Raw genomic sequence first — 25,753 nt, forward strand, 5'->3', positions numbered from 1 at the left:
TTAAAGCGGCGTTAAGGAAAGTTAAGCCCAATTTTTAATCCTAATTTGGAAGAGTTTGTGAAAATTTGGTCATGAAGGAGGACATCCTTGAGCAAGGGGCTTTTTGTTTGTTTGTACAGTTAATGGCCATTTTATCATTTGACTCCGTCAGAGCCCCAGTCTAGTTTGTAAATGTGTGACTTTGACACTTTAGAGTTGAATAAAGTCGAAAGCATAACCGTTTTTTTTTAATGGAAAAGATGTTTTCAAAGCTTTTAACTCGAGCCTTTGTTTTTCTAAAATGGCTGCCGGACTCTGTGGTGTTGGCAGCAGCAGCGCCATCTACCGCTCATCCGCAATATTACGGATACGGTTAAAGTTACTTCTCTGAGGAACTTAACAACATTCGAGCATTTATTGTTTACCTTCATAAACCTAACATTCTTTTTTAAGTTTCTTTATTATTTTAATAGCGATTTTATTAACGTATAAAACATTAGTTATGTTCTCGCTAGTCTACTGAATATAACTCGGTGTTTCGCGTGCCTGAGGTTTCTATGGAGACAGCGCGCGCGCACGCAGGCCAACAAGGCTAGCTTACTTCCGGAATATTTTTACGTCCCAAACTTATTACTTTTACAGTATTTAATCATTCTTAATACGAAATAAGAAAAGGAAACACTTCTCTCAGGTAGGTCAATGGTAAAGTTTCTTTCCTTTTAAAATGGTACTAAATTATATATAATATTTAATATAAAAATAGCAAAATAGTCTACTTCCGGTAACTATGGTAACGCATGGCGTGTGTTTTCTGTATGTCTCTTTCTAATAATTCAGGTGTCCTGTGATTTTCAGGGAATGTCTCTACACCGTTATTGTCGTTTAAAATAAAGGATTATCTTGATTTTCTGTTGCTCTTGATTCTCAGCACAGCACGTCACTGGCATATCTTTACAAACTTACAGAAATTCCCAAAAGAAATAAAATAATTGTGTACTTTTTTGACTCCAATTAATTTTTTTCTTCTTCTTCTTATTATTTTTTTTAATTGAAGCTACATTTGAAAATGTTGTACCTCAAGACTACTGCTATAGTTTTGATCAAAACTGATATTTTCCATAATACATTTGATTTATGTTCTAATATAGCTGATATTATGGGGGCGGGGGTATGTTATGATTTTAAAAGTGCATTAGTAAATATTTTTCAGTTCTTATTAATACAAGTAATGTGGAAAATGATGTAGAAAGGATTAAAAAAAAAAAAAAAAAAACCTGTCATCTGGTCTGGATTGTTTTTGTGTTTATACCTGGCCTCCTGTCAGTTATTTTATAGACACGCCCCCAGTGCCCTGTGACCTCCTCATAAATCATGATGAGGAGGCGTTAGGTGTTTATAGAGCTGTGACGCGGTTTTCAAGCAGTTGACCGTCCGAGTGCGTGTCAAAGTGACGTCATAACAGTCTTTGCTAATGCGAAGTCTAGTTAGCATGCTAACTCTATTGTCAATTTTAGGGGGCGGAGCTTTGTATACATGGGTAGGAATGGAGGCGGGGACAGCGAGTAAAAAACAACAACATTCAAATCTTCAACTTCACCTTCAAGTTTCACACCGTTTCCCGCAAACATTATCTATGGCATTTCAAGTAAAGATGTTTTATTTCTTTTTTTAAATAATATTTATATCAGGAAGGGTTAATGAACTTTTAGAGTAAAGCTTTAAGGGCCATTATGTACCTCTTTGAATCATTTTTAAAAGGTAGACTATATTCACGTTTCCAGGTGTGAGATACACACTAAAGCTAGCGTATAGTGACAAGAAAAAAAATACTTCTGGTACCTTTATTTCTAAAAGTGAATATTGATTAACTCATTATTAACCCTTTATCTTTTTTTTCAGATTTTGTTGTTGTTGAACCTCTACACGTTATGCACGCATTGCGTTTTATCTCTTCAAATGATTTCAATATAAAAAGGTACAGAATATTTTGGAGGGTATTTTGGGGGTACGGTACCATGTGGTAACACTGTACAACAGTGGAAATTGAATTACATTTCATTACTGTTTGTTACTTATTAAATTCTTGCATTGTCTTTAGCTACCTCTTGTCTGCTTCTGTCTCGCTCCTGTAGTCCCATGGAGGAAAACGATGAGCTTTTCAGGTAGCTGGAATTACTGTATAACGCGAAACTGGGAGCTTTACACTTCCATTACTTGTTTTCAGCATATAGCTAACAATTAGAGCAAATATCAGATACTAAACATGATTTAAATGGTCATTTTATACTACTGTTTGTTGGATGTTATTAAATAACAGAAGATCAATTAGATTCTATGTGCAGGTCTTCCAAAAATACCCATAATGCATCAAAGTACGAAGGACTCTCGCCCAGCAAATCCACTCAAACCTGGACTGTAAAGGTGACACCTAGTGTTGCTAAACTTCTTTTGTTTGTTATTTGTATCATTTTACATCTTTCATATCCATCCTTGGGATTCTGTGGTGGTTTTCCTCGCGTGATAATCCGGATTTTCCCACACAGACGTTACTGCAGGAGCAGAGAGACGATGCAGACGAGTGGGAAACCTCAGAGGAGTGGCTCGAGTGGAGGAGCTTGGAGAGTTGTGGCCTCACTCTGCCCCACCTCCTCTCTCAGTGCTCCACTGCTGCTGTGTGAGTCTGGTTACAAGCGCTAACGTTAGCTGGATATCTAAAAAATCAACTGCAAAGCTAATTTAGCTATTAGTAGCTAGCTGGATATAATGTAAATGATCATGTGGATTATTAGATCTTTGCTAAATGAGATCAATTATGTCAACAACTTGGGCTTGGAGTGTCTTTTCTTTTTCTGCCTGGGGCATTTTCCACCCAGAAAAAGGCTTTTTCCATCTTAGAGCTTTACCTGCCATGGGGCAGAGGCTTTGCCAATCCTGGGGAAGAGGCTTTGTCCATCCTGCAGCTTCTTCTGCCCAAGAGCCCAACCTGGGGCATCTTATGTCCATCCTAAGGCTTTTTCACCAAAGTAAAGGTTTTGTCCAGCCTGGGGCTTCTTGTGTCTATAAGCAAAGACTTTACTCAAACTGGGGCATCTTCTGTCTAACCTGGAGTTTTTCCTGCCTGTGCGAGGGCTTTGTCCAGCCTCCAGCTTATTCTGCTGAATTTCCACCTCATCTACCACATTTTCTGCCCAACCTTTTTCTTATTCCACCCAGTCTGGGCGCCTTCTGTGCAACCTATTCTTTTGTCCACCCTGGTGCTACCTTTGCCCATAATTCTGCTTAGCTTGGCCAAGACCTGGGGAATTTTTGATCCAATCTATCATTTCTTCTGCCCAAGAGTCATCTGCCCAACACTGGGCATTTTTTGTCCAACACAGGGTTATTCTGCCCAAACTATGGCTTTATCTACCCAGCGTTGATTTTGTTATGCCCAAACAGAAGCTTTTGCCTGAGCTGGGGCTTCTCTTGCCCATCCTGGGGCTTTATTATGTACCCCACCTAGACCTTCTCCTGCTCCTTCTTCTATCCATTCTGAGGCTTGTTTTGCCCCACCTGGCACTTCTTTTAGTCACACCAAGGCGTCCTCTATCCATCCATGGGCTTGCTCTGTCTAATCTGGGGGTTCTTCTACCAGAACTGAGTCTTTTTCTGCCCAGGCACCATCTTTTGCCCAGGTTGGGGCTTCTTCTGTCTAACTTGGAGCTTCTTCTTCCCATCCTGGGTTATTTTTTTTTTTACCCTAATGTGCTTATCTTATTGTCTCCTCTGCTCAAACTGGACTTCTGGTCTTCTGGTAATACTAAGGCTTCTCCTTTTGCCCAGCCTGAGGTGCCTTCTGTTAAACCCGAGGTATCTTTTGCCCAACCTGGAATTTTTCTATCCAAACTAATGCTTTCTTTGCCCAAGCAGACACTTTGCCCATCCTGGGGCTTGGAGGTTATTATGCCCAGTCCGGGGTTTTATCTTGTACCCTACTTGGGCTTTCTTCTGCCCACTCTCGTGTTTCTCCAACCCAGACTGGGGCTTTATCTTGTACCCTACCTAGGCCTTTGTCTGCCCAGTCTGGGACTTTTCCACCCTTGGTCCATCCTTGGGCTGTTAGTGCCCCGCATGGGGAATCCTTTTGCCCACTTGCGGTTTCTTCTGTCTACACTGGGGCTTCCTCTTCCCAACCTATGGCTTTCCCCCCAATAATGCTTCCTTTGTCCAAGCCAGCGATTCTTCTGCCCATTCTGGGGCATTTTCTTGACAAGCAAACCTTTGCCTAGTCTAGGGTTTGGTCTGCAGTGATGTGCCACTTGAGGTGTGAGGTGTCTGAGTATGTTTGGGCTGATTACAGATCTTACAGAGGGGATCAGGCGGATGCACAGCTGGAGATCGACTCCGAGTCCCTCGCTGACTTCCAGATGCAGCTTTACCAGTGAGTCGCAGATTGTATCATGTTGCTTGTGCTTCTGTGTATTTCTTATACTACTTTATATGTGGAATACAAATAATCGGCGCCTCATTCAGGATGCGTTCCTGCCTTATACCATAAATACCTAATGCCTAAACACCGCATCCTGACGAGGAATGGATCAGTAAATGATCCTGATGTTAACATTTCTCATAATAACGTTTAAAAAGGAATAGATGACAGTTTGGTGTTTGTGCAGAGCGATTGAGATGTACCACAGGAGAATACAGTGGCTGACTCGAGGCAGCAGAAAGGTAAAAAATTAAACCTTATTTCCGCACACTGCAGGCGGAAATGTTATTTTTTTTACTCGTCTGTTTGTTTTTTCTGATTTCTCAGCACCATACTGTTGTGGTTCTGCGTGTTTAGATCTTTGGGGTGGTGACAGGATCCAGACTTGGAGTTCTCATCGACTCTTCTGACGTGAGCTGCTCTGAAGAGAGGCTCTTCGAGCTCCAGCGCCACCTCCTGGTGAGCTCCTGTAACACTTTTTTATTCTTTCAGATTGTTTTCCCGTATCTGGACTTGTGGAACGTATGATGATTTCTTTCTAAGCTTCTCGTACAAGAGCAGTTATGCCTGAAGAAGCAGCTGCACTTCCTGTCCATAGGCACAGACGTCTGCAGTCTGTGGGAGAAACCGAGAGACGTTAACCCGAAGAGGTGTGCGTGTGTGTGTGTGTTTTCACTTAAACACACTAGTTATTGTATACCTCAGTGTTGCCATTTACATCCAACTATACATGTGATATATTGATAGGATGAGAAATGAGCTTCTCTAGAGCAGGTTCTCACACGGTTTGATGGTCCTGATAGATTTCTCACCTCTCCAGGCTGCAGGAGGTTCAGGAGTGGATCCTGCGCCTGAGGCCGAGTGGAGAGTGCAACCTGCTCCAGGCTTTAGAGAAAACCAGGAGCCACGCCCAACTCGACAGTCTGCTCATCATCCTGAGCTCCTGGTGAGAGCACACGGACGTACACACACACACACACACTATATTCATTATCTAAAAATAAAGGTTCTAATTAGACCCAAAAAGTGTTTTATAGCCTGATGCCATAGGAAAACCTTTAACTCTGAAGTTTTTTTAGAGAACCATCTATTTCCTGGGACTGTGAAGAACCAGAAATGGTTCTTCACAGCAGTGCTACAAGGAACCATGCTATGTCATCTAAAAAAAACAAAAAGAAAAACAAAAAACCTTAGTTAGTTCTTTAAGGAACCAAAGTAAGGTTCATAAGATTGATGCCAGGAGAACCTTTTCCAATCCCACAGAGAACCGTATAGGGTTCACTTTAACCCGTTAAGAGATGATACATTGAAGAACCAATACAGTGCTCTGAAAAAAACCTATAGTAAACCGTAAAGAACTTCTTTAATCTGCAAAGAACCATATAGCTCAACTCAAGAATCCTACAGAATGAAAAATGGTTCTTGACAAGAAAAAGGTTTTTTGCAGAACCTACGGTGCTGTAAAGATCCTTTAAAGAACCTATAAACCTTATTAAACTGCTTTTACTACTGTAGAGTGTAAACATATAAATGCATATTCCATACATCCATCTTCTATACCGCTTATCCTGCCCCATAGTCTAGACCTGTGAAGAATACGAGAGATTGTTGTCAGGTGCAGAGAGTAATCAGTACTCGTCAGATGTTCCTGCAGCTCCTTTAATGTTGCCGTGGGTCTCCTGGAAGCCTCCCTGGTAAGTTTTTGTCTTGTCCTTTTTGTAAATTTTGGAAGGACGTCCTGTTTTTGGTGATGTCACTGTGGTGCTCCACTTCTTGATGATGGCCTTCACGGTCTTCCACGGTACGTCTAAAATGTTTCGGAAATTCTTTCATACCCCTCTCCTGAGCGATACCCTTCAACAATTGGGATACCGTGCATGCTTTGTAAGCGCTGTGTAAGTGAAGCATGGCTTCAGCGATCGTTTCAGGAAGGTATTTTGGATTAGATTCGATTTGCCAGCGTGTTAATGGACTCGGACTTTGTGTCCCTGCTGTTTGTGTGTGTGTGTGTGGATTTTCAGTCCTGACCAAGACATGGATATTTTACTCTCCTACGCGTCTGAAATGGTACAGGAGATGTCGCTCACTGTTCACGTGGTGTCCTTCGATTCCTGCGGTCCAGCAGCCGTTGTGAGTATGAAACTGTTTAACGGGTCAGTGTTTACGCTTCAGAGGACTGATTACAGACACCGTTACTAGCCGGGTACTATTAATGTGTAGTATTTATTTCATTTTTTACTTAAACAGCTCGAAAGAAATGTCAACAATCGTTAGAAAGCTCGAACTCCGAGTTAGATTAGATTGATACAGATGTCATTTGTGTCAACGACGAGATCATTCAAACGCTAATCACTGTATGGTGTTAATATTTTTGATCGTTATTATCATTATTCTTAACTCTTTCGCAGGCAGCTGTAAAGAACCTGAGTAAAGTCACAGGAGGGAGATTTCACCTGTTTTCTGCTGCACTGGTAACAAGAATTAAACATCATCAGCTGAAGAGTTTCTGTTCACTTTGCATTGCGGATATTAATGTCTAACGGTGTGTGTAGGGTGTAGTGGACAGCAGTAGTGACTTGGAGCCTCTGTGGGCTGAAATTAAAGCCGCACGAGACGTTCTCCGCCACGCTCAGGACGCGCGTCGGTGTGGGCGACTTAACCACGCGGTGGTGTCGATCGTTTCAGAGGTGATGCAGAAATGACGTCTCTCTTGAAGAAATCAGTCATCGCACTCGACAAAGAAACATGTTAACATAACAGCTAAACAAAATACGCTAATGCCGTACGCTGGTCGTTTCCTTCCTCCAGCCACTCACGCACTTCTCTAACGTTGCCGTTGCAGATCTCGACGGATTTGGACGGTCTGTCTCTGTCTGATCTGAACTCTGAAGCCCACGCCGCTGCCCACAGTGCTGCTCTGTGTGTCCAGCCTCCAGGTCCTCTCCCGTCCACCTCTGCTGAGTGGCTGAAAACACACGGCCTGAAAGGTGTCACAATAACCGGCAGCTACCTGATCGATCGCACTCGGTTCCCTAAAATCAAACTTCTGTGCGGAACATTCGGAATTCACTCGATATGGACGTACATACCGTCGAATTCGACCTTTAAGAGGACACGAACGGTCGAATTCCTCGTGTCTATGCTTATAAATTAGTCCTCGAGCTGATGGTAACTTAACTTAACTGGTGGTAAGCTGGAGCTGTGAACATGAACACTGATATGTACGTTTTTATGCTTTTGTGTTTGTAGCCAAGAAACTGAACCTGTACCATGTGCTGGCTCCTAACGTCTACTCTCCACTGGAGGGCTTCGTCCCCATACTGGGGAAGCACGTCCAGTCAAAAGTGCACGAGGTCCGTACATAAACAGCATTCTCAACACACTGTCAATGCACTGCAGGTGGAGTTTATGGCTCTCAGGATGATGGCATGATGGCAGTAGGTGGTGTTTTATTGTTTTTAAGATGGCAGGAAGCTTTGTGCTTTGAGCTTTGTGCTTCTTTGGGTGGTGGCAGGAGGTGGAGCTTGTTCGTCTTTGGATGGCAGGAGGTGGAGCTTGTGTTCTGAGGATGGCAGGAGGTGGAGCTTGTGTTCTGAGGATGGCAGGAGGTGGAGCTTGTGTTCTGAGAATGGAAGGAGGTGGAGCTTGTTGGTCTCTGGATGGCAGGAGGTGGAGCTTGTGTTCTGAGGATGGAAGGAGGTGGAGCTTGTGTTCTGAGGATGGCAGGAGGTGGAGCTTGTGTTCTGAGGATGGAAGGAGGTGGAGCTTGTTGGTCTTTAGATGGCAGGAGGTGGAGTTTTGTGGTCCTCTGGATGGCATGAGGAGGAGCTTGTTGTTCTCTGGATGGCATGAGGAGGAGCTTGTGTTCTGAGGATGGCATGAGGAGGAGCTTGTGTTCTGAGGATGGCATGAGGAGGAGCTTGTGTTCTGAGGATGGCAGGAGGTGGAGCTTGTGTTCTGAGGATGGCAGGAGGTGGAGCTTGTGTTCTGAGGATGGCAGGAGGTGGAGCTTGTGTTCTGAGGATGGCAGGAGGTGGAGCTTGTGTGCTTCTCTGGATGGCATGAGGAGGAGCTTGTGTTCTGAAGATGGCAGGAGGTGAAGCTTGTTGTTCTTTAGATGGCAGGAGGTGGAGTTTGTTGTTCTTTAGATGGCAGGAGATGGAGTTTTGCGCTTCTCTGGATGGCATGAGGAAGAGCTTGTTGGTCTCTGGATGGCAGGAGGTGGAGCTTGTTGATCTCTGGATGGCAGGAGGTGGAGCTTGTGTTCTGAGGATGGCAGGAGGTGGAGGTTTTTGGTCTCTGGATGGCAGGAGGTGGAGCTTTGTGGTTCTCCGGACGGCACGAGGAGGAGCTTGTTGGTCTCTGGATGGCAGGAGGTGCAGGTTATGGATCTCAAATGGCTTTAAAATGTATGCTTTGGTACAGTTTGTAAACTGAAAGGGTTTTTGAACTTGTTTTGCTGGGAAATGTTACTTGGTACGTTCTTGTTTTTTCAGGAAGCAATGGTGCAGTTTGAGTGGCACGACGGCACAGTGAAGAACATGCACGTGGATCTGCCCCTGCTGCAGAGTTATCAGGTTAATATCTCTTCTAAAGACTCCTCAGTCCCCCATTATCTCATCACCTTTTTACTTTCATTTTCTTACCCTCTCTCTCTCTCTGTCTCAGAGGCGGCTCCTGGAGGCCGAGCGTGTGTTGGAGGACAGGGTCACGTGGTTAAACAGTACCAGCAGCAGGCAGATCTGGGGAACAGTGTGTGAACAGAGGTGAGACACATCTCAAATTCTTAAAAGAGTTCACCTGCTATCCTTTACACCACCGCGTTGTGGAATTCTGGATTCCGATTGGCCAGAAGGAGTTGATTAATCTTCTGTAACTTGAAGTTTTCCCACATCATCAGGACAGAGGAGTTTACAAAGGTCTACGCTTTCTTCTGTGTAGCGTGCAGGTCCTGCTGGACATGTCCGACATGAGCGTTCACCACCAGCTGCACATCCAGCACGCCGTCCGACTCCTGCTGCAGGAGCAGCTTCCTAACACACACCGCTTCAACATCGTAGCGTGAATATGACCTTTTTAGTATCCTGTAACCTACACCGATACACTCTCCAGGAGTTTTTTTTTTAGATAATTAAAGGTTCTTGGAACCTTCTCTGAAAGGTTCTCCGGTGTCCGTTTCCCAGGTTTGGGTCAGATGTGAAAGCGTGGAGAGAGCAAACGGTTTCCGCTAACCACCAAAACCTTCAGGATGTCTGGCAGTAAGTGATGATGTTGTTGATGATGTGCTGCCTCATGCACTCTGACGTCACTTGATATACATCGAGCACTAAGTATAGTGTGTGTGTGTGTGTGTGTGTGTGTGTGTGTGTGTGTGTAGGTGGGTTCAGGAATTAGAGTGTGCAGGGGATCGTAACACACTGGCTGCTCTCAGACACGCCGTGGAGACAGAACCACACGCCGATTCCTCTCTCACTCGCGGAGTGTATCTGCTCACCACCGGCACTCCAGACCAGGACAGCGTGAGTGCACTTACCCAAAAGCAGAGACTTATTTAGATGTGTAACTGGATAAATAACCATCTTAATTACAATAATTGTATAATTTTCTCTTTAAAAAGGCAGAAACAGGCTTCTACAAATTTAGTACCCGCCCTTCGGGTGTATCAATGTGCACGCAGTCTCTATTTGCGACGTGACTTTCAGCCTGCAGGCTGTTTTGATTAAACTGTTTGACCTGACTCCGCCCTCTATGATGAAATAGAAACGCCCCAAATTGCATTTTCGTTTCAAGGCGAATGTACAAAAAAAAAAAGTTTTGTACAAAAACACGTCTTGTATTTTCATAACAATTGTTCGCTTTGATAAAGTTTCATGCGGTGCGTACCTAAATAATAAACAAGTAGCAGCATGTTCGATGAAGATAAAGTGCTTTATTTATTTATTTAAAAAAAAATTTTTACAGGGAGTTGGTGCCCCCTGTTGGTCCCATTGTGCACCTATACTGTGTAATTACGAAATAAATACGAATGTTGTAACAGTTCTCGGTTACAAAAGTCGTGTGTATTCAACGCTACTGTTGATACTAATGAAAGAAAGAAAACCTGCACATCTCCCATTCGCTAATATGCTCAATGCTAACTAGCTACTATTTAGCGGTGATCCATGATTAGCAGTATGTGGCGCTCTTTTTACAGGCGTCGTGTTTGTTGTCAAGCACGAGAAGATGTTTAGCTCACTATTATCCAGTAGAGTAGAGTTAACTCTGTTAAAATCGAGGTTCTTCACTAAGGACTTTTATTCAGTCAGCCATGTTTGTTGCTGTCGTGTGCGTGTGTGTGTGTTTCCTGGCGTGCGTCCCCAGTCGGCCGTCTCTTCATACGTGTCCGAGTTCTGCACCGGTCAGCGGGTTCACGTGTGCCTGTTCACCAGAGAGGACGAGCCGCCCCGATGCTCATCGTCCCGCGACGTGTCCCACGCCGAAGTCGCTCTGTTTCTGCGCAACCTAGCACACAGCGCTAACGGGCGCTTCCACTGGATCACGGACACAGGTAGAGGGTCAAGCAGCACGTTGATGTAAAAGTGCCGGAGTTTCTTACAACCTTCCTTTTTTTACCGAGTTACGCGTGACATCGTACTTTTTCATGCGTTTTTAATGTTGTGGAAACGCATCATATCGTCACCGTACGGTGATGAGACCAGCTGAGATGATTCAAAAGGACCAGATGTGACTACGCCACTGAGGTCTGTAGAGTCAGAGTGGAGAAGAACGAGCGAGCTGTTAGCAAAGCGTTCGAATGGACACTCGATTTATATTTAAAACAAAAAAAAAAAGAAAAAGGAACAAACCAACAAGCTGTGTGTGTCTGTTCTCGATCCGGTTCTCTGTCTCCACCGGCAGGTATCGTGGAGAGCGATGACATCACCGCCCTAATCAGAGAAATGGAGAAGGCTGCTGATTACTGGCGGAAGGTGAGACGAGGCACGACCTAAATCGTCTGTATTTTACGAAATAATCCTGAATATGTGAGAAATAAAACCCCTTTGTGAAAATAATCAGCTACGGTTACTGGCATCACTCAAAATGAAAAATGATTCAAGAACGGCATGTACAGCATTTTTATCCGTTTATGGTTACATTGAATGTCCGTGTGTAAGTTAGTTCCTGTTCTCACTTCCGTACGTGTCAAATAAACATGCATCACCGTAGTAACGAGTGTACGCGTGTGATCCGTTTACGTGGAGTGTCCGCCGTGAACGAGCTGTTACTATAGAAACGGTAACGCGTCAGAGCGAGTGCATTAATATAAACCTGTGATTAGTAGCTGCACTAATGTCTGAGCTGCTGACTTAGAATTAAACGGCGCTGTGGTGTAGAACCTGGCCACCGACGGGTCACCTGACACCCGGGATTAGTTTTAAACTCGTGCACTGGTGTGTGACGTTTACCTGATGTTGATGTTGTTATTGTTATTGTGCAGTGCTGCGAGTTGATGGACTCTCTGCTCCAGCGGAGCTCCAGCGCAGATCCAGAGGAGGCTCACGGTCGAGAGTGTCGCAGCCCAGCTCGGTGCGCTAAGCCTCACCCGCAGATACGCACGCTTCCCCCTCCCAGAGAGACCCGACTGAGCTCGGCCAGGCTGGTCAGTGCAAACGCTACCCCCGGATACGCAGTTTACATTTCGTTTCGTTGATGTTTGTTTACTGGGAAGATTTCAGCATGATAACATTTTTTTGTTATCCTCACTGACTATTCAGTCCCTCCAGGATTTAGATATTTTGCCATCACAGAAATGAACGCGAAAATCAAGGGAAGTCCGCAATATTCGCAAGCACTTGCAAGTTTTCGAAATTTCCGCGCATTTTCCGCAGGTTTGCGCCGAGACGTTTTAAAGCATTTTTCCGTAATCTGTTATCGATTTTGTAATATCGGATAAACCGATAAATGGCGCCGTCTTGTGGGCGTTTTGAGAATTGCGCACAGGGGTTGCTGTTGCAGCATTAAATCTGTGGGGAGACGAGTCCACGGTATACTTGCTTTGCTTTAATTAATAAACTATATTTAACATAACAGCCACTAATGTACAAATTAGATGTGTTACATAAACAAACTCACAGAGTCATGTAATCTGTTCACCTCATCGATGCTTTTATTAATACAAAAAAACACACACACCAGTAACAGTGCAGTTTATTGTTTCTTTTTGCACTCTTTCAGACCTCTCTATTCACTGGTGTATAAATAAGTGTTTTGTTTTGTATGCAAGGAGGAAGTTAAATTGGCAAAACTCTTATTAATAAATGTTTGTTCGGCTCAGTGGTGTTATCGTTGTGTCACAAAATAGAAGTAAATAAATAAATAAATAAATAAACAATAAATAAAAATAAACAATAGGTTCTGCATATCGTATATATAATCATATATATATATGATATATATATATACGATATAATCGATATATAATCATGCAAAATATCGGTATCGGTTATAAAAAAATCAATATCGGTCGATCTCTAATGACATCGTCACATTGTGCATTCAGCCAACACCCCCCCCCCCCAATTCACCTGCAAAACAATTTCGTGCGGTTGCAATTTCACCAAATCGAGTAGTTTTCCGCAAAAAAAAAACAAACAACAAATTTTGAAAAAGGCGCAGCAAAATCAACCATTTTTGGCCGCAACAATCGCCAAAGCAACACCTAGGTGAAATCCTCTAAGGACTGACTATTACATGTGAGCTGGTCCTAGACAGCGCCCTCTACTGGTGATGATTTGATCTAATCTTGTCAACTTTGTCACCTGATTTGGCGACTCCAGTGAGTTTGGCGTAAACAGTATACATCTTATATATTTAAAAAGCACTTTTTGTTTGTGTGCACACAGGGGAGGACGGAGGCGAAGCGCTCGCCAACATGGAGGCCAAACAGTGCCAGAGCAGTCATTCCTCCTGGTGCGTAACACAAAGAGCTGTTACAAAGCGCTGACACTGGAGACTCCTTCCATAAGTAAGATATGAAACCCTTCAGGAGCGCGCTAAAATCGGAAATGAATTAACCTCCGTGCGGTAAGTGTTTACTGTATTATTGCTAACGTATTGAAGGAGTCTCCAGTTTCAGTGCTGTGTGATGCTCAGAGGTACAGATTTCAGACGCAAAGGAAGGAGCTTGATTTTTTATTCTTTTTTTTTATTACGAAAAAGGACATGTTGAACTTTAATAAATGAAAACTGTCAGTGTTGCGAAATAAATCAAACCAGGATGTGCTGTTATTGGAAAAGAATCAGTTTGGGGGGGGTGTTGAAGCGAGAGTCCCTGAGTATGTATTCCTTACATAGCTAAATACGCTCACAGTCCACTTTAATAGGAACACCCGTTTAGAGGAGAATGACCAGACTGGTCTGAGCTGAAAGGAAGTCGATAGTAAATCATTAAAACACTCTGAACAACCGCGGTGAGCAGAAAAGCATCTCAGAACACACAACACATCAAACCTTGAGGTGGGATGAGCCACAACTGCAGAAGACCACATCAGTTTCCTCAGCTGTCAGCCAAGAACAAGAATCTGATCCGATCATGGGCACAGATTCACTCAAACTGGACAGTTGAAGATTAGACAAAGACCAGGTGATTATCTTTTTTTTTTTTTTTTCCCCTTCCAACTGCATAAACGAGCAGGTGTACAAGTGTTCCTATTAAAGTGGACAGTGGGTGTATATTTGTATCAGGCGATACTCCGTGTTTCGGCATCACTACTGATTTCCGAAAAGAAAAGGTGGAATCTCTGTAACACAGAAACACTCAGTGTAGACCCTTGGATTGGCTTCTGCCTCACTTTTTATTTGGTTTGAATAACATTATTGTTGCTTTTATTATTTATTTGAAGCACTCCCGATGGATGGCTTTGAACCGGTCAGGCTTGCAAACTCTGCTAAAGCGAAGAAGAAGCAAACAGTCTCCCGCTCCGCCCTCGACTCGGAGGAGGGCAGCCCAGGTGAGTGGAACACCTCGGAGCTGAAATGGAAAGTAGATCTCTTCATGTCGAAAAAAAAATGTGGATACACCGTCTGTAACCGCCGAAAGATTTAGTTCATGGGGTATTTTACACGCTCCTGTGGATTTCAGAGATCCATAGCTGAACGTCGTGCCTAATTCACACTTCGTAGATTTAGTACGCGACTAAATCTATTTCCAGGCTAAATACGACTCCAGAAAAAAAAAAAAAAGACCTGAAATTAGTCCAAAAAGTTCAGGCTTTGGAAAAGGAAGACGTATTTTTTCTTTGCTGCAACACTGCAACACTCTGAACAGATACACTGTCTGCACTTTCCCTATGTTTGTAGAAATTGATTAGATTTAATTCTATTTTTTTTTTTTACTTGAAAACAAGAAACAGGTTGAAATTTTTTAAAAATATCCCCTGAGAAAAGCCACACACTGTTGTTTTTTTTCTGCTTTACTCCCACCCGTAGCCGTGTTTCAGTACTATCCCAATGTGGTTTAAGATCCGCCACCCTGGCAACCCTGGACACCAATCGCTTAAACATATTACTTGCAAGCATTTGAGAAATGTTGTTTAATCGAAGACGTAAATTTGTTCAAATCCAACTAATGATAGTACACTCACTGAACAATTTATTCGGAACACCTGAACACCATGCAGTTATCTAATCAGCCAATAGTGTGTCAGCAGTGCAATGCAGATACGGCCCAGCAACTTTGGGTAACGTTCACATCAACCGTCAGAATGTGTGATCTCTGTGATTTTGACCGTGGTGTGATTGTTGGTTCCAGACAGGCTGGTTTGAGTATTTCTATAACTGCTGATCTCCTGGGATTTTCACACACACGACAGTCTGTAGATCAGTGGTCACCAACCCTCTTCCTTGAGATCTACTTTCCTGTAGGTTTCATCTCTAACCAAAGATCAAGAACTAATCAAGAACTTCTTAAGTCTTCACGAAGGTAGACCTCCAGGAACAGGGTTGGTGAGCAGTGCTCTTGAGTTTACTCAGGAAAAACGTCCAGTGAGCAGAAGTTCTGCAGATGGAAACACCTTGTTGATGAGAGAGGTCGATGGAGAATGGCCAGACTGGGTCGAGCTGACAGAGAGGCTACAGGAACTCGGAGAACCACTCTGTACGATTATGGTGAGCAGAGAACCATCTCAGAAGGCACAACACGTCGAACGTTGAGGTGGACGCTCTACAACGGAAGAAAACTACGACGGGTTCCACTTTTGTCAGCCAAGAACAGAAATCTGTCACCGGATCTGAATCCAGTAGAACACCAGTGGGGTGTAGTAGAACTTGAGATTTGCTGCATGAAGTGCAGCAGAAAAATCTGCAGGAATTGCGTGATGCCTTCATGTTAGCATGGAGCAGAATCTCAAAGGAACGTTTCAACGTCTTGTGGAATCCATGCCACGAAGAATTGAGGCTGTTTTGAGAGCCTCAATTCTTCTTCACTAAAGCAGCTGAAGGAAGTAGAAACGCTGCTCTATATTAACCCCCAACTGTTTGTGCAACAAACAAATACTCAAATACACACCTTGGTATGGAAAGGTATTTTACAGACAGCTTTAACACACTCTAAAACACAGTGTTGTCTAGTCAGAGAGGATAGAACGATGTGTTTTAGAGCACTGCTTAAAGAAAGAGAAAATAATTTATATTTCAGAAAGGGCGGGGAGGGGAGGGGGGGATAAACACAAATAACAACAGCAGCTTTTGTTTGTGTGTGTGTTTTTTTGCATGGTCTCTGAGTGGTTTTCCTACAGGTCCATGTTTAAAGTATTTTTTGTGTGTGTGTGTTTCAGTAACTGTAGATTCCGTTTATAAGCATCTGAAAGCAAACAGCACTCAGAAGTGTGTTAATATCCCTAAACACGAAGACCTCTCCTCCTCCAGACAGGTACAGTGTAATCTCTCTCGCTGTATAATGTAGTGTAAGGTAGTGAAATTTAGTTTAATATAATATATAACAATAATATATAACAGTGGTGCATATCATATTAACAATATTAATGTGTATATAGAATAATACGTTTGTTCATATATTTACAGCATACTCAAATTTCAGGATATTTAATGATACATTTCAGTGTATTTTAAAGATACATTTCAGTATATTTTAATGATAAATTTCAGTGTATTTTAAAGATACATTTCAGTATATTTTAATGATAAATTTCAGTGTATTTTAAAGATACTGTACATTTCAGTATATTTTAATTACATTTTCAGTATATTTTAATGACAAATTTCAGTATATTTTAATTATAAATTTCAGTATATTTTAAAGATAAATTTCAGTATATTTTATTGATAAATTTCAGTATATTTTAAAGATAAGTTTCAGTATATTTTAATGATAAATTTCAGTGTATTTTAATTACATTTTCAGTATATTTTAATTATAAATTTCAGTATATTTTAATGATAAATTTCAGTATATTTTAATTATAAATTTCAGTATATTTTAAAGATAAATTTCAGTATATTTTAATGATAAATTTCAGTATATTTTAATGATAAATTTCAGTATATTTTAATTACATTTTCAGTATATTTTAATGATAAATTTCAGTATATTTTAATGATAAATTTCAGTATATTTTAATGATAAATTTCAGTATATTTTAATTACATTTTCAGTATATTTTAATGATAAATTTCAGTATATTTTAATGACATTTTCAGTATATTTTAATTATAAATTTCAGTATATTTTAAAGATAAATTTCAGTATATTTTAAAGATAAATTTCAGTATATTTTAATGATAAATTTCAGTATATTTTAATGATAAATTTCAGTATATTTTAATGACATTTTCAGTATATTTTAATGATAAATTTCAGTATATTTTAATGATAAATTTCAGTATATTTTAATGACATTTTCAGCATATTTTAAAGATAAACATCAGCATACTTTAATTACATTTTCAGTATCTTTTAAAGATAGATTTCAGTGTAATATAAATACATTTAAGTGCACGAATTATTTTTGCTACTTGAAAGCAGCTTTAAATTCGTTTTGAATAATGGGGGAAAATGTTTTTAGATAAATTATTATCTTCAGCTATCGTTAATATTGATATTATCTTTGCTCATTCCTGTAGTGGCTGAAACGGTTTGGCGTCAGGAGTCTGAAACTGGACCTGCACAAGCTGCTGTCGGTTCCTGCGTGCACCCACCGTAAGAAGCTCGTACCCTCCGTCAGCAGGAGCGTGTCTGCAAAATACTGCGCCATCTTTCCCAGCGTGCACCTAAACGTAAGCCCCGGACCTCAAAAACCCATGAGGGACTCGTCTAAATCGTGGTGTTGTGGAGATGCAATGAGTAGTCACGATCGTCAGATTCCACTGCGTAGCGTTTTTCCGTGTTCTAACACACCCGGCCGAGCGCATCACAGCGTTCACACCCAGTTCCTTCTGTTCATTAGATGATCGAGCCCTCAGGACTTGAGATTATCACCACCCCTGGGGCTGATGATATCACTTTGTGACGTGGCATGACGCCACAGCTCGCGCAGCGGTGCGTAATTCAATGCCATATTTACGGATCGTGCGTTTTCTTGTCCTAAAGGGACAAGTGCGGCATCTGTTCCTGAGTTCGGGCGAGTTGAAGCAGTACCTGATCCAGGCTGAAAGGCTTCTACAGCGTTACTCTCACAGGATGCAGTGGCTGCTCTCAGGTGAACACCATCACACTGAACTAAAACACACGATTATTATATACAGCGCTTTACATAAGTATTCCCCACCTTTGAACTTCTCCACAGTTTGTAGTGTTACAACCTGGAACTGAAATGGCCGTGATCGGGATTACGGCTGGACGATGTGACAAAAATATCATATCGCGATATTCTGCGAGGCGTTTCTGCCGTACGACATACGTATCATGATCTATAGGTTGCGTGTAAAATTATTAATCCCGTGTGTCGTTAGCCGGATGATCCACGACATGATGTGTGTATGTTCTGTGAGAGTTCTTCACGAGTCCCTTGTTTGTCCTGAGCGGTTAAACTGCCCGCTGTTCTTCAGAAAAATCCTCCAGGTCCTGCACGTTCTTTACTTTTCCGGCATCTTCAGGATAGAAAACAATCATGTATTCCACGATGTTCCTGGAAATCCTCTCCTTAACCACCACTAGTGTGTAGCATCCATCTGGATGATGCGACGGCAGCCATGGTTCTCCAGAACGCCCACCACACACACCAGCTATTAGTGGAGAGGAGAGAGTGATGTAGCCAATTCAGAGATGGAGATTATTAGGGGGCCGTGATAGATAAAGGCCAGTGGGGGATTTTCGCCAGGACACCGGGGTTATACCCCCTACTCTTTACGATAAGTGTCAGGACCTCGGTTTAGCGTCTCTTCTGAAAGACCGTACTGTTTCTACAGTATAATGTCCCCGTCACTATACCGGGGCATCAGACCCCACACAGACCACAGGGTGAGCGCCCCCTCCTGGCCTCACTAATACCACTTCCAGCAGCAACCTTAGTTCTCCCCAGGAGTCTCCCATCCAGGTACTGACCAGACTCAACCCTGCTTAGCTTCAGTGGGAACCCAGGTGAGAACTGCAGCTAGATTAAAAGGTTCATCACTTTTAATTACTGTGAGCTCTGACAGTGGAGGCTGTGCTGTTTCTGTAGGCAGCAGACGTGTGTTTGGCTGCGTGTTGGAGAGGGACGTGTGTGTCGTCCTGGACGTGTCGGGCTCCATGTCGCCCTGCTTCGCCCGGCTGCAGAGAGATCTGACCTCACTGATCTGGGATCAGCTGCACGCCAACAGAGTCAGGTGAGTTCACCGCCTGTCTTTATCAAACCTGTCTTTCTGTTCTCTCTCTCTCTCTCGGTTTCTTTCTTTCTGTCTGTTTCTCTCTCTTGTTGCTTTTTCTCTTACTATCACTCTGTCTGTCTGTCTATCTGTATTGTACTTGTTACTTTCTGTATCTGTCTCTCTTTCTCTCTCTTTTTGTTTTTCTTTCTCTCTGTCTGTCTGTCTGTCTGTCCATTTGTCTGTCTTGTTACTGTCTGTGTCTGTCTCTCTTTCTCAGTTCAATTCGATTTCAGTTCACAGTACTTCATTGGCATGATTGTTTACATTCAATATCGCCAAAGCATTAGTATAGATCAGAAAAGGAGAACTAGACCGGTACATTCGCTTGCCGTGGCAAAATTCGGATCGGGCGCCAATACTTTTGAGAGCTGCCCGTGTAGGGCGCCAATACTTTCGAATAATAATAATAATAATAAAATGAAACAAAAGAATGATAATAGGAATAATAATAATAAAAGTAAATAAAAAAATATATAAATAAAGGAGAAAAATAAAGTGGGAGAATGCAGGGTGCCAGTGTAGGACAAAAGTATCAAGGTTACAATAATTATATACGTTAACGCCATCAAATAAAGTAATACAGTGAGGGAAATGAGAAATAGCTAAATAAGCAGTATGAGAGTGTACGGTTGTTCGGTGAGATACTAGTTCAGCAGTTCAGTAGTTGGTTTCCGAGCATGCTGCAGCAGGTGCGTGACTCCGCCCCCAGTAGCACCTGCGATCTGGTTTGTTTTTGATAGTTTGGAAAACTGCGGTAAGAGCTCGGGGTATTTCCCTCTTGTGTTATGAAAGGTATCTCCGTCTGTTTCTCTCTATCTCTCTTTAAGTAATGTGGATTATAAAAGACTCCGTAATACGCCATTGTTCCGTGTGTTTTTCTGTACTGCGCATTACTGATAAATAATCGTGTGAAAAGTCTGTAGATCTTCCGAGTGGGCGGAGCTAACAGGAGGACGCTAGCGCAGCCTTTATGGCGTGACGCCACACCATGTAAAACACCAGAACGTCCATGCTGACAGTAAATCTCAGCGGTTTGAGGTTCAGCGCGACTCCTGACTCCTGCTCAGGAGTAATTCTGAGACGCTCGATGAGCTCGAGCCCTGAGCATACTGTACCCATATGTACACACAGATATGACATCATCAGTCGTGTGTCTGCTGTGACTGGTGAATACAAGTGTGTGTGTGTGTGTGTGTGTGTGTGTGTGTCAGATTTAGTATGGTGGTGTTCTCTGAAGAGGTGCGGGTGTGGCAGGAGGAGCTGCTGGAGGCCTCAGAGGAGAGGTGCAGGGACGCAGTAATGTGGCTGGGTCAGCTTAATACACACGGAGGAACCTCCATCCTACAGGCACTGCAGGTACACACACACACACACACACACACACACACAAAGTCTGCAAATATCAAACCGCCTTTGTATCTGTCTGTCTGTGCATCTGTCTCTCTATGTATCTGTCTGTGTATCTGTATGTATGTCTGTCCCTCCATCTGTCTGTCTGTCTTTGTAGGCAGCGTGTGTGTTCAGTGACTCGGTTGGTGTGTATGTGATCAGCGACGGTCGGTGGGACCGTAGCTGCAGTCTGGTGCTGAAGGAGGCCGAGAGACTGACGTCAGGAAAGCGCATCACCATCCACACGGTCACACTGAGCGGCCTGGACAGGTTCTGCACCACCACGCGTTTATTCACATTATTACCGCACTCATTTACTCAGGCTCTGCTGTTAGCGTGATTAGTCTTTAGATATACAAACGATTACAGTGTTTTAAAGAAATACGCATCGTAACGTTCATCACGAAGACAGACCGAGAGGCAGCTTGTCATCTTACTGTCTGTTCCAAAGCACTGACACTGGAGACTCCTTCCAAACATCTCCTCACAGATTTCAGACATATCAATAATGAGACATTTCCCTTTGTAAATAAAAACAATGTCATTTTTATCCGTTTCTTCTTCTTATTATTTTTATTAGTCTCAGACCATGTGGAGCGTCTGTCGTAGAAGACCCTGTGAACGAGCTGAAACGATAAAGTTTTAGATCGTATAGAAAGCCTTCCTTCGCCGCATCGGTATTAAGACATCCGCTAACGTCGATTATCCAGAAGTATGCAAGCTTCTGCTCCTGCGCTTGATCTCGACGTGTTAGTCATGTGTAATCCTTTTTGCTCTCACAGCACAGCCATGTTTCTGAAGAGCCTGGCCCATAAAACCAGAGGCCGGTTCCACCAGGTACCTCCAGCTGCAGACACGGACGTGGCCAGAGAGCTCCTGAGCAGCGGGTTCAGTGCTGGAGAGGTGAGCGCAACGAAGCGGCCTGCGGCTTTATTCAAGTCGACGTTCATCCATGAGGATTTACATTCAAGCAAATTTGGATTCACAGTGCCGTGTGATAACTATTATTATAATCTCATTGATGAGAATCGCACACAGTGGGCGTGTCTAAAATCACACAAGTGCACTATATGTTTAAAATGTACACCATGCACTTGAATACCTCGAAGTAATAACAAAATATATATATCTAGCCGTAAGCAGCGATATGCGGGGTCCAAGCACCGTTTGTAAATAGCGTCCTATTTGGCCAGTTGTTGCCAAGTTACATAGAATAATAATGAAAAATAAAATCCACATACAGATTAGGACATCGATGCAGCACACAAAATATCAGCTTGGTCTTACTTAGGGTTGCTATTTGAACTTAACTCCACCCTCTTTTGATGACCTCGCCCCAAACTCTATAGATCTCCTCAAACCATCGTACTGAAAACGCTTTTCTAGTTTCATGTAAATCCACGCAACCAGTCTTGAGTTACAGCTGTTTGATCCATCCATCCATACATACATACATACATCTATCCATCCATTCTCCAGGTCATCCATCCTTAAGTTTCTCCATCCCTACATAAATCTATCTGTCTGTCTGTCTGTCTCTGTATATCTGTCTATCCACTCACCTCTCCATTCTTTAAGTCATCCATTACTCCTCAGTTTTATCCATCATTCCTCAATCTATCATCCATCCATCCATCCCTCAGTGCATACTTCCATCCACCCTTCCATTCATTCATCCATCCATCAGTCCAACCATTATCTGTTTGTCAGTCTGTTTGTTTATCCATATATCTATCTGTCCATCAGTCTATCCATCCATCCATCCATCCATCCATCCATGCATATCTTCCAAGTTCCTTGTTGGTTCTTTGGATAGTTAAGGGTTCTTAGCTTCATAAAGTGGTTCTGATTTTCAGAAAATGTAACACTAGGGACAACTGAAGAACCCTTATCGGTTCAAATTTCATAAGATCGTATGAAATTGCAGAAAGAAATAAGAAGAAAGTTCGTTTAAAATTCTTAAGAGATGACTGTAAACAAAGCAAACGTAACAGGAAGCGGTTCTTTTAAAAGCTGAACGGAATCATCTTTTCCATAAAGACTCGCTTGGGGGGAAAATATGTTTCATTAAATGAAATCTATAAAGTTTTCCTCCTTCCCCTCATTGCGTAATTGTCTGAATGCATCACCACAGTGATTGTGATTACTAATAATTACTATGAAATCCTAATATAACTTCCTTGAATGCACAGAAAACAGTATGAATGCCGTACGTTTCCCCACCACAGGACTCGGTTCTTCCTGAGTTTCACGGTGATGATCTGAAGAGGCTGAGGAATGAGATTGAAAAGTTGAGAATGTTCCAGAAACAAGCCAAAGGCTTCAGGTTTGTCCATATGAGTGTTGAATATAAAGTTGGAAGACAATATTTCTATTCTATAGTGAACAATAATGATGTAAAAAAAACATTAGAAAGCCACAGAAACATCTACACTTGTATTCTAATTAAGGAATCCTGATTATACAGTATGAATATGCAAATTAGGAACTTGGCATGCCCTGCCCCTTTACCTTCTGGTAAACTGGTATTTCATGGGCTGCATTTGCATATAGACTAGAATATGATAGGCTGTTACAGTACATACTACCTAAAGCGATTTTATCTCTTTTTTTTCCTGTGATTGAGTTTTGTTTTGTTTCTGTAGGGAAATGTTATTGGTGAAGAATCCAGAAGTCGGCGGCCCGAAGTAAACGAATCAACGTCCACCCAAGCATTTTAATTTTTTTTGGACTGATTTAAAATCATGATCTGTTAATTAATTAAGTTGTCAGTTTCCGGTACACTGATTTGGGTATTAAAAATAACCATACAGCATCTCCTCTGTTATACTACGATGGCAAAAATACATTCTTAGGTCTTTCAATTTCTTAGGTGTCGGATGGTGTCTTCTGGGGGTGGGTGCACGGTGGCTTAGTGGTTAGCACGTTCTCCTCACACCTGCAGGTTGGGGGTTCGATTCCCACCGTAGCCCTGTGTGTGTGGAGTTTGCATGTTCACCCCATGCTGCGGTCCAAAGACATGCATGGTGGGCGTGTAGGGATCGGTGTTTCCAAAGTGTATGAATGGGTGTATGAATCACTGCGCCCATCTTCAGTCGTCTTGTCTCAGTCTTGCCACTGGATCATGGCGGTCACCGGGGAGTGATAGTGAGGCCGATGCTGAGAAGTCTTCCTCACTTTAATCCAATTCACGCGCAAGTCGAGTCCCAGTTTGTGCTCTCCAAAATGGAGGCAGAAACCGTCGAAATCGACAGATGAACTCCTGTGTGTGTGTGTTTGGCCATTATCGGGCTTTGTGTGCAAATGTCTAATATACTGTATCCACTTAAACCAAGATGTGAAAACCTGTTTCTGAATCTTACTTAATGTGTGTTCAAGTTTCTGCTTATTTAGTGTTAAATTACAAATAAAATTGATGACCTGAATAATAATAATAATAATGATAATAATAAAAAGTTTCCAATTCTTTTGGATTATTGTCTTGAATCCTTGTCATAATTTCTTATTACATTTAGATGTACAATAAAAGAGTTTGTTCTTTATATATATATATATGTTTGTATATATATAAAGCCAATATCTGGTGGTGGATGGGGGATGCAAACTTTTGCAAAACTCAAAAGCCTCACTGATTATCTGGTGATCAGTTTTGAAGCCTCAAGTGAAACGATCGCTCCCTTTCTCCAAACTTTACGGTAGGTGTCTCAGGTGAAATTACAGCCGTTTGGTCTCTTGCACTTGGAGGTTTACGGTAATAGTATGAAATAGTATGAAGTGAAATTACAGATGACTTGATGAAATTACAGAGTCCTCCATTATGGCTATACTGTCGGGTGAAATTACAAACGGTTTTGTCGTGCACATGCTCTCAGGGGTTTGTGGTAACTGTCTCAGGCAAAGCTGAAGGTGAGCTTGTTTTGTCCTGAGGTTTACGGTAGCAGTATGAAGTGAGATTACAGGTGCGTTTATCTCCTGTTCTCTGAGGTTTACGGTAGCAGTCTCAAGTGAGATTACAGGTGCGTTTATCTCCTGTTCTCTGAGGTTTACGGTAGCAGTCTCAGGTGAGATTACAGGTGCGTTTATCTCCTGTTCTCTGAGGTTTACGGTAGCAGTATGAAGTGAGATTACAGGTGCGTTTATCTCCTGTTCTCTGAGGTTTACGGTAGCAGTCTCAGGTGAGATTACAGGTGCGTTTATCTCCTGTCCTCTGAGGTTTACGGTAGCAGTCTCAGGTGAGCCTGCAGGTGATTGACAGGTGAACCTGAGCCGGGGGTCCGTGGATGCAGCTGATGGAGAAACCGCAGCGCGCATGACGAGCGATAAGAAGGTAAAAACTCTCCTTAACTTTAACACACACTCGTATTACTCTCTCTCTCTCTCTCTCTCTCTCTTACAGCGAGTCCCACATCTTCAGATCTATTTTATTCCTATTTAATTAATTGGTTATATGATACGAGATGCGGCTCGAGCGCGTTTTGTTTCAGTGTTTATTTTGAGCGCGCGCTAAATCACACTGTATAAAACCACAGTAATATGGGCTATCCATTTTTTTTAAACGCCTTTTAAACACAATTAATGAAATAGTAAAGTGTGTGTTGGTGCACTGATACTGAACACCGCGCTAATTAGTCGGGCATTTTAGATTGTGATAAAGTATGAAATCTAAATGTACTTATTGTGAAAGTACTGATGATTTGTGCATTGGCCTTTTAGTGCAGTATTATTAATAAACCTCTCACTGGGGCAAATGTTAGGATGTGAACCTGTAGTATGGAAATATAAACCAGGCTAGGGTTTTATTTAAAGAAATGTTCTATATAATACAACCCCAATTCCAAAAAAGTTGGGACAGGGGCAAGAAAAAGCTGGAAAAGTAAGTGTTATTAAAAAGAAACAGCTGGAGGAACATTTTGCAACTAATTAGGTTAATTGGTAACAGGTCAGTAAGATGATTGGGTATAAAAAAAAGTATCTTAGAGAGGCGGAGCCTTTCAGAAGTAAAGATGGGATGGAATCTGGATGGAAGCAGATGTTGCTCTAAATCCTTTCAGGATCGATGGTGCCTTTCCAGAT

The 25,753-nt window shown here is 42.3% G+C and overlaps 1 protein-coding gene across 1 annotated transcript; it reads left to right on the plus strand.

Annotated features, from left to right (window-relative positions):
- Positions 1-529: 529 nt before the first annotated feature.
- On the plus strand, positions 530-24,156 carry vwa3a (von Willebrand factor A domain containing 3A). The gene is made up of 37 exons (XM_053613492.1): positions 530-670; positions 1,494-1,624; positions 1,879-1,954; positions 2,112-2,141; positions 2,322-2,400; positions 2,523-2,653; positions 4,319-4,399; positions 4,635-4,689; positions 4,805-4,906; positions 4,991-5,097; positions 5,268-5,393; positions 5,498-5,549; positions 6,032-6,141; positions 6,469-6,577; positions 6,856-6,918; positions 7,000-7,134; positions 7,290-7,434; positions 7,697-7,800; positions 8,944-9,024; positions 9,116-9,213; positions 9,389-9,508; positions 9,631-9,705; positions 9,825-9,966; positions 10,808-10,994; positions 11,345-11,415; positions 11,925-12,086; positions 13,330-13,396; positions 14,329-14,436; positions 16,261-16,355; positions 17,567-17,719; positions 18,033-18,141; positions 19,105-19,249; positions 20,503-20,647; positions 20,799-20,950; positions 21,463-21,583; positions 22,909-23,006; positions 23,326-24,156. The coding sequence occupies exons 3-37, from the start codon at positions 1,908-1,910 to the stop codon at positions 23,369-23,371; spliced, it is 3,651 nt and encodes a 1,216-aa protein (XP_053469467.1). The 5' UTR covers positions 530-670; positions 1,494-1,624; positions 1,879-1,907; the 3' UTR covers positions 23,372-24,156.
- Positions 24,157-25,753: the final 1,597 nt, after the last annotated feature.

This window comes from Ictalurus furcatus, chromosome 24 (genome assembly GCF_023375685.1).
Source record: "Ictalurus furcatus strain D&B chromosome 24, Billie_1.0, whole genome shotgun sequence".
NCBI classification, from domain to species: Eukaryota; Metazoa; Chordata; class Actinopteri; order Siluriformes; family Ictaluridae; genus Ictalurus; species Ictalurus furcatus.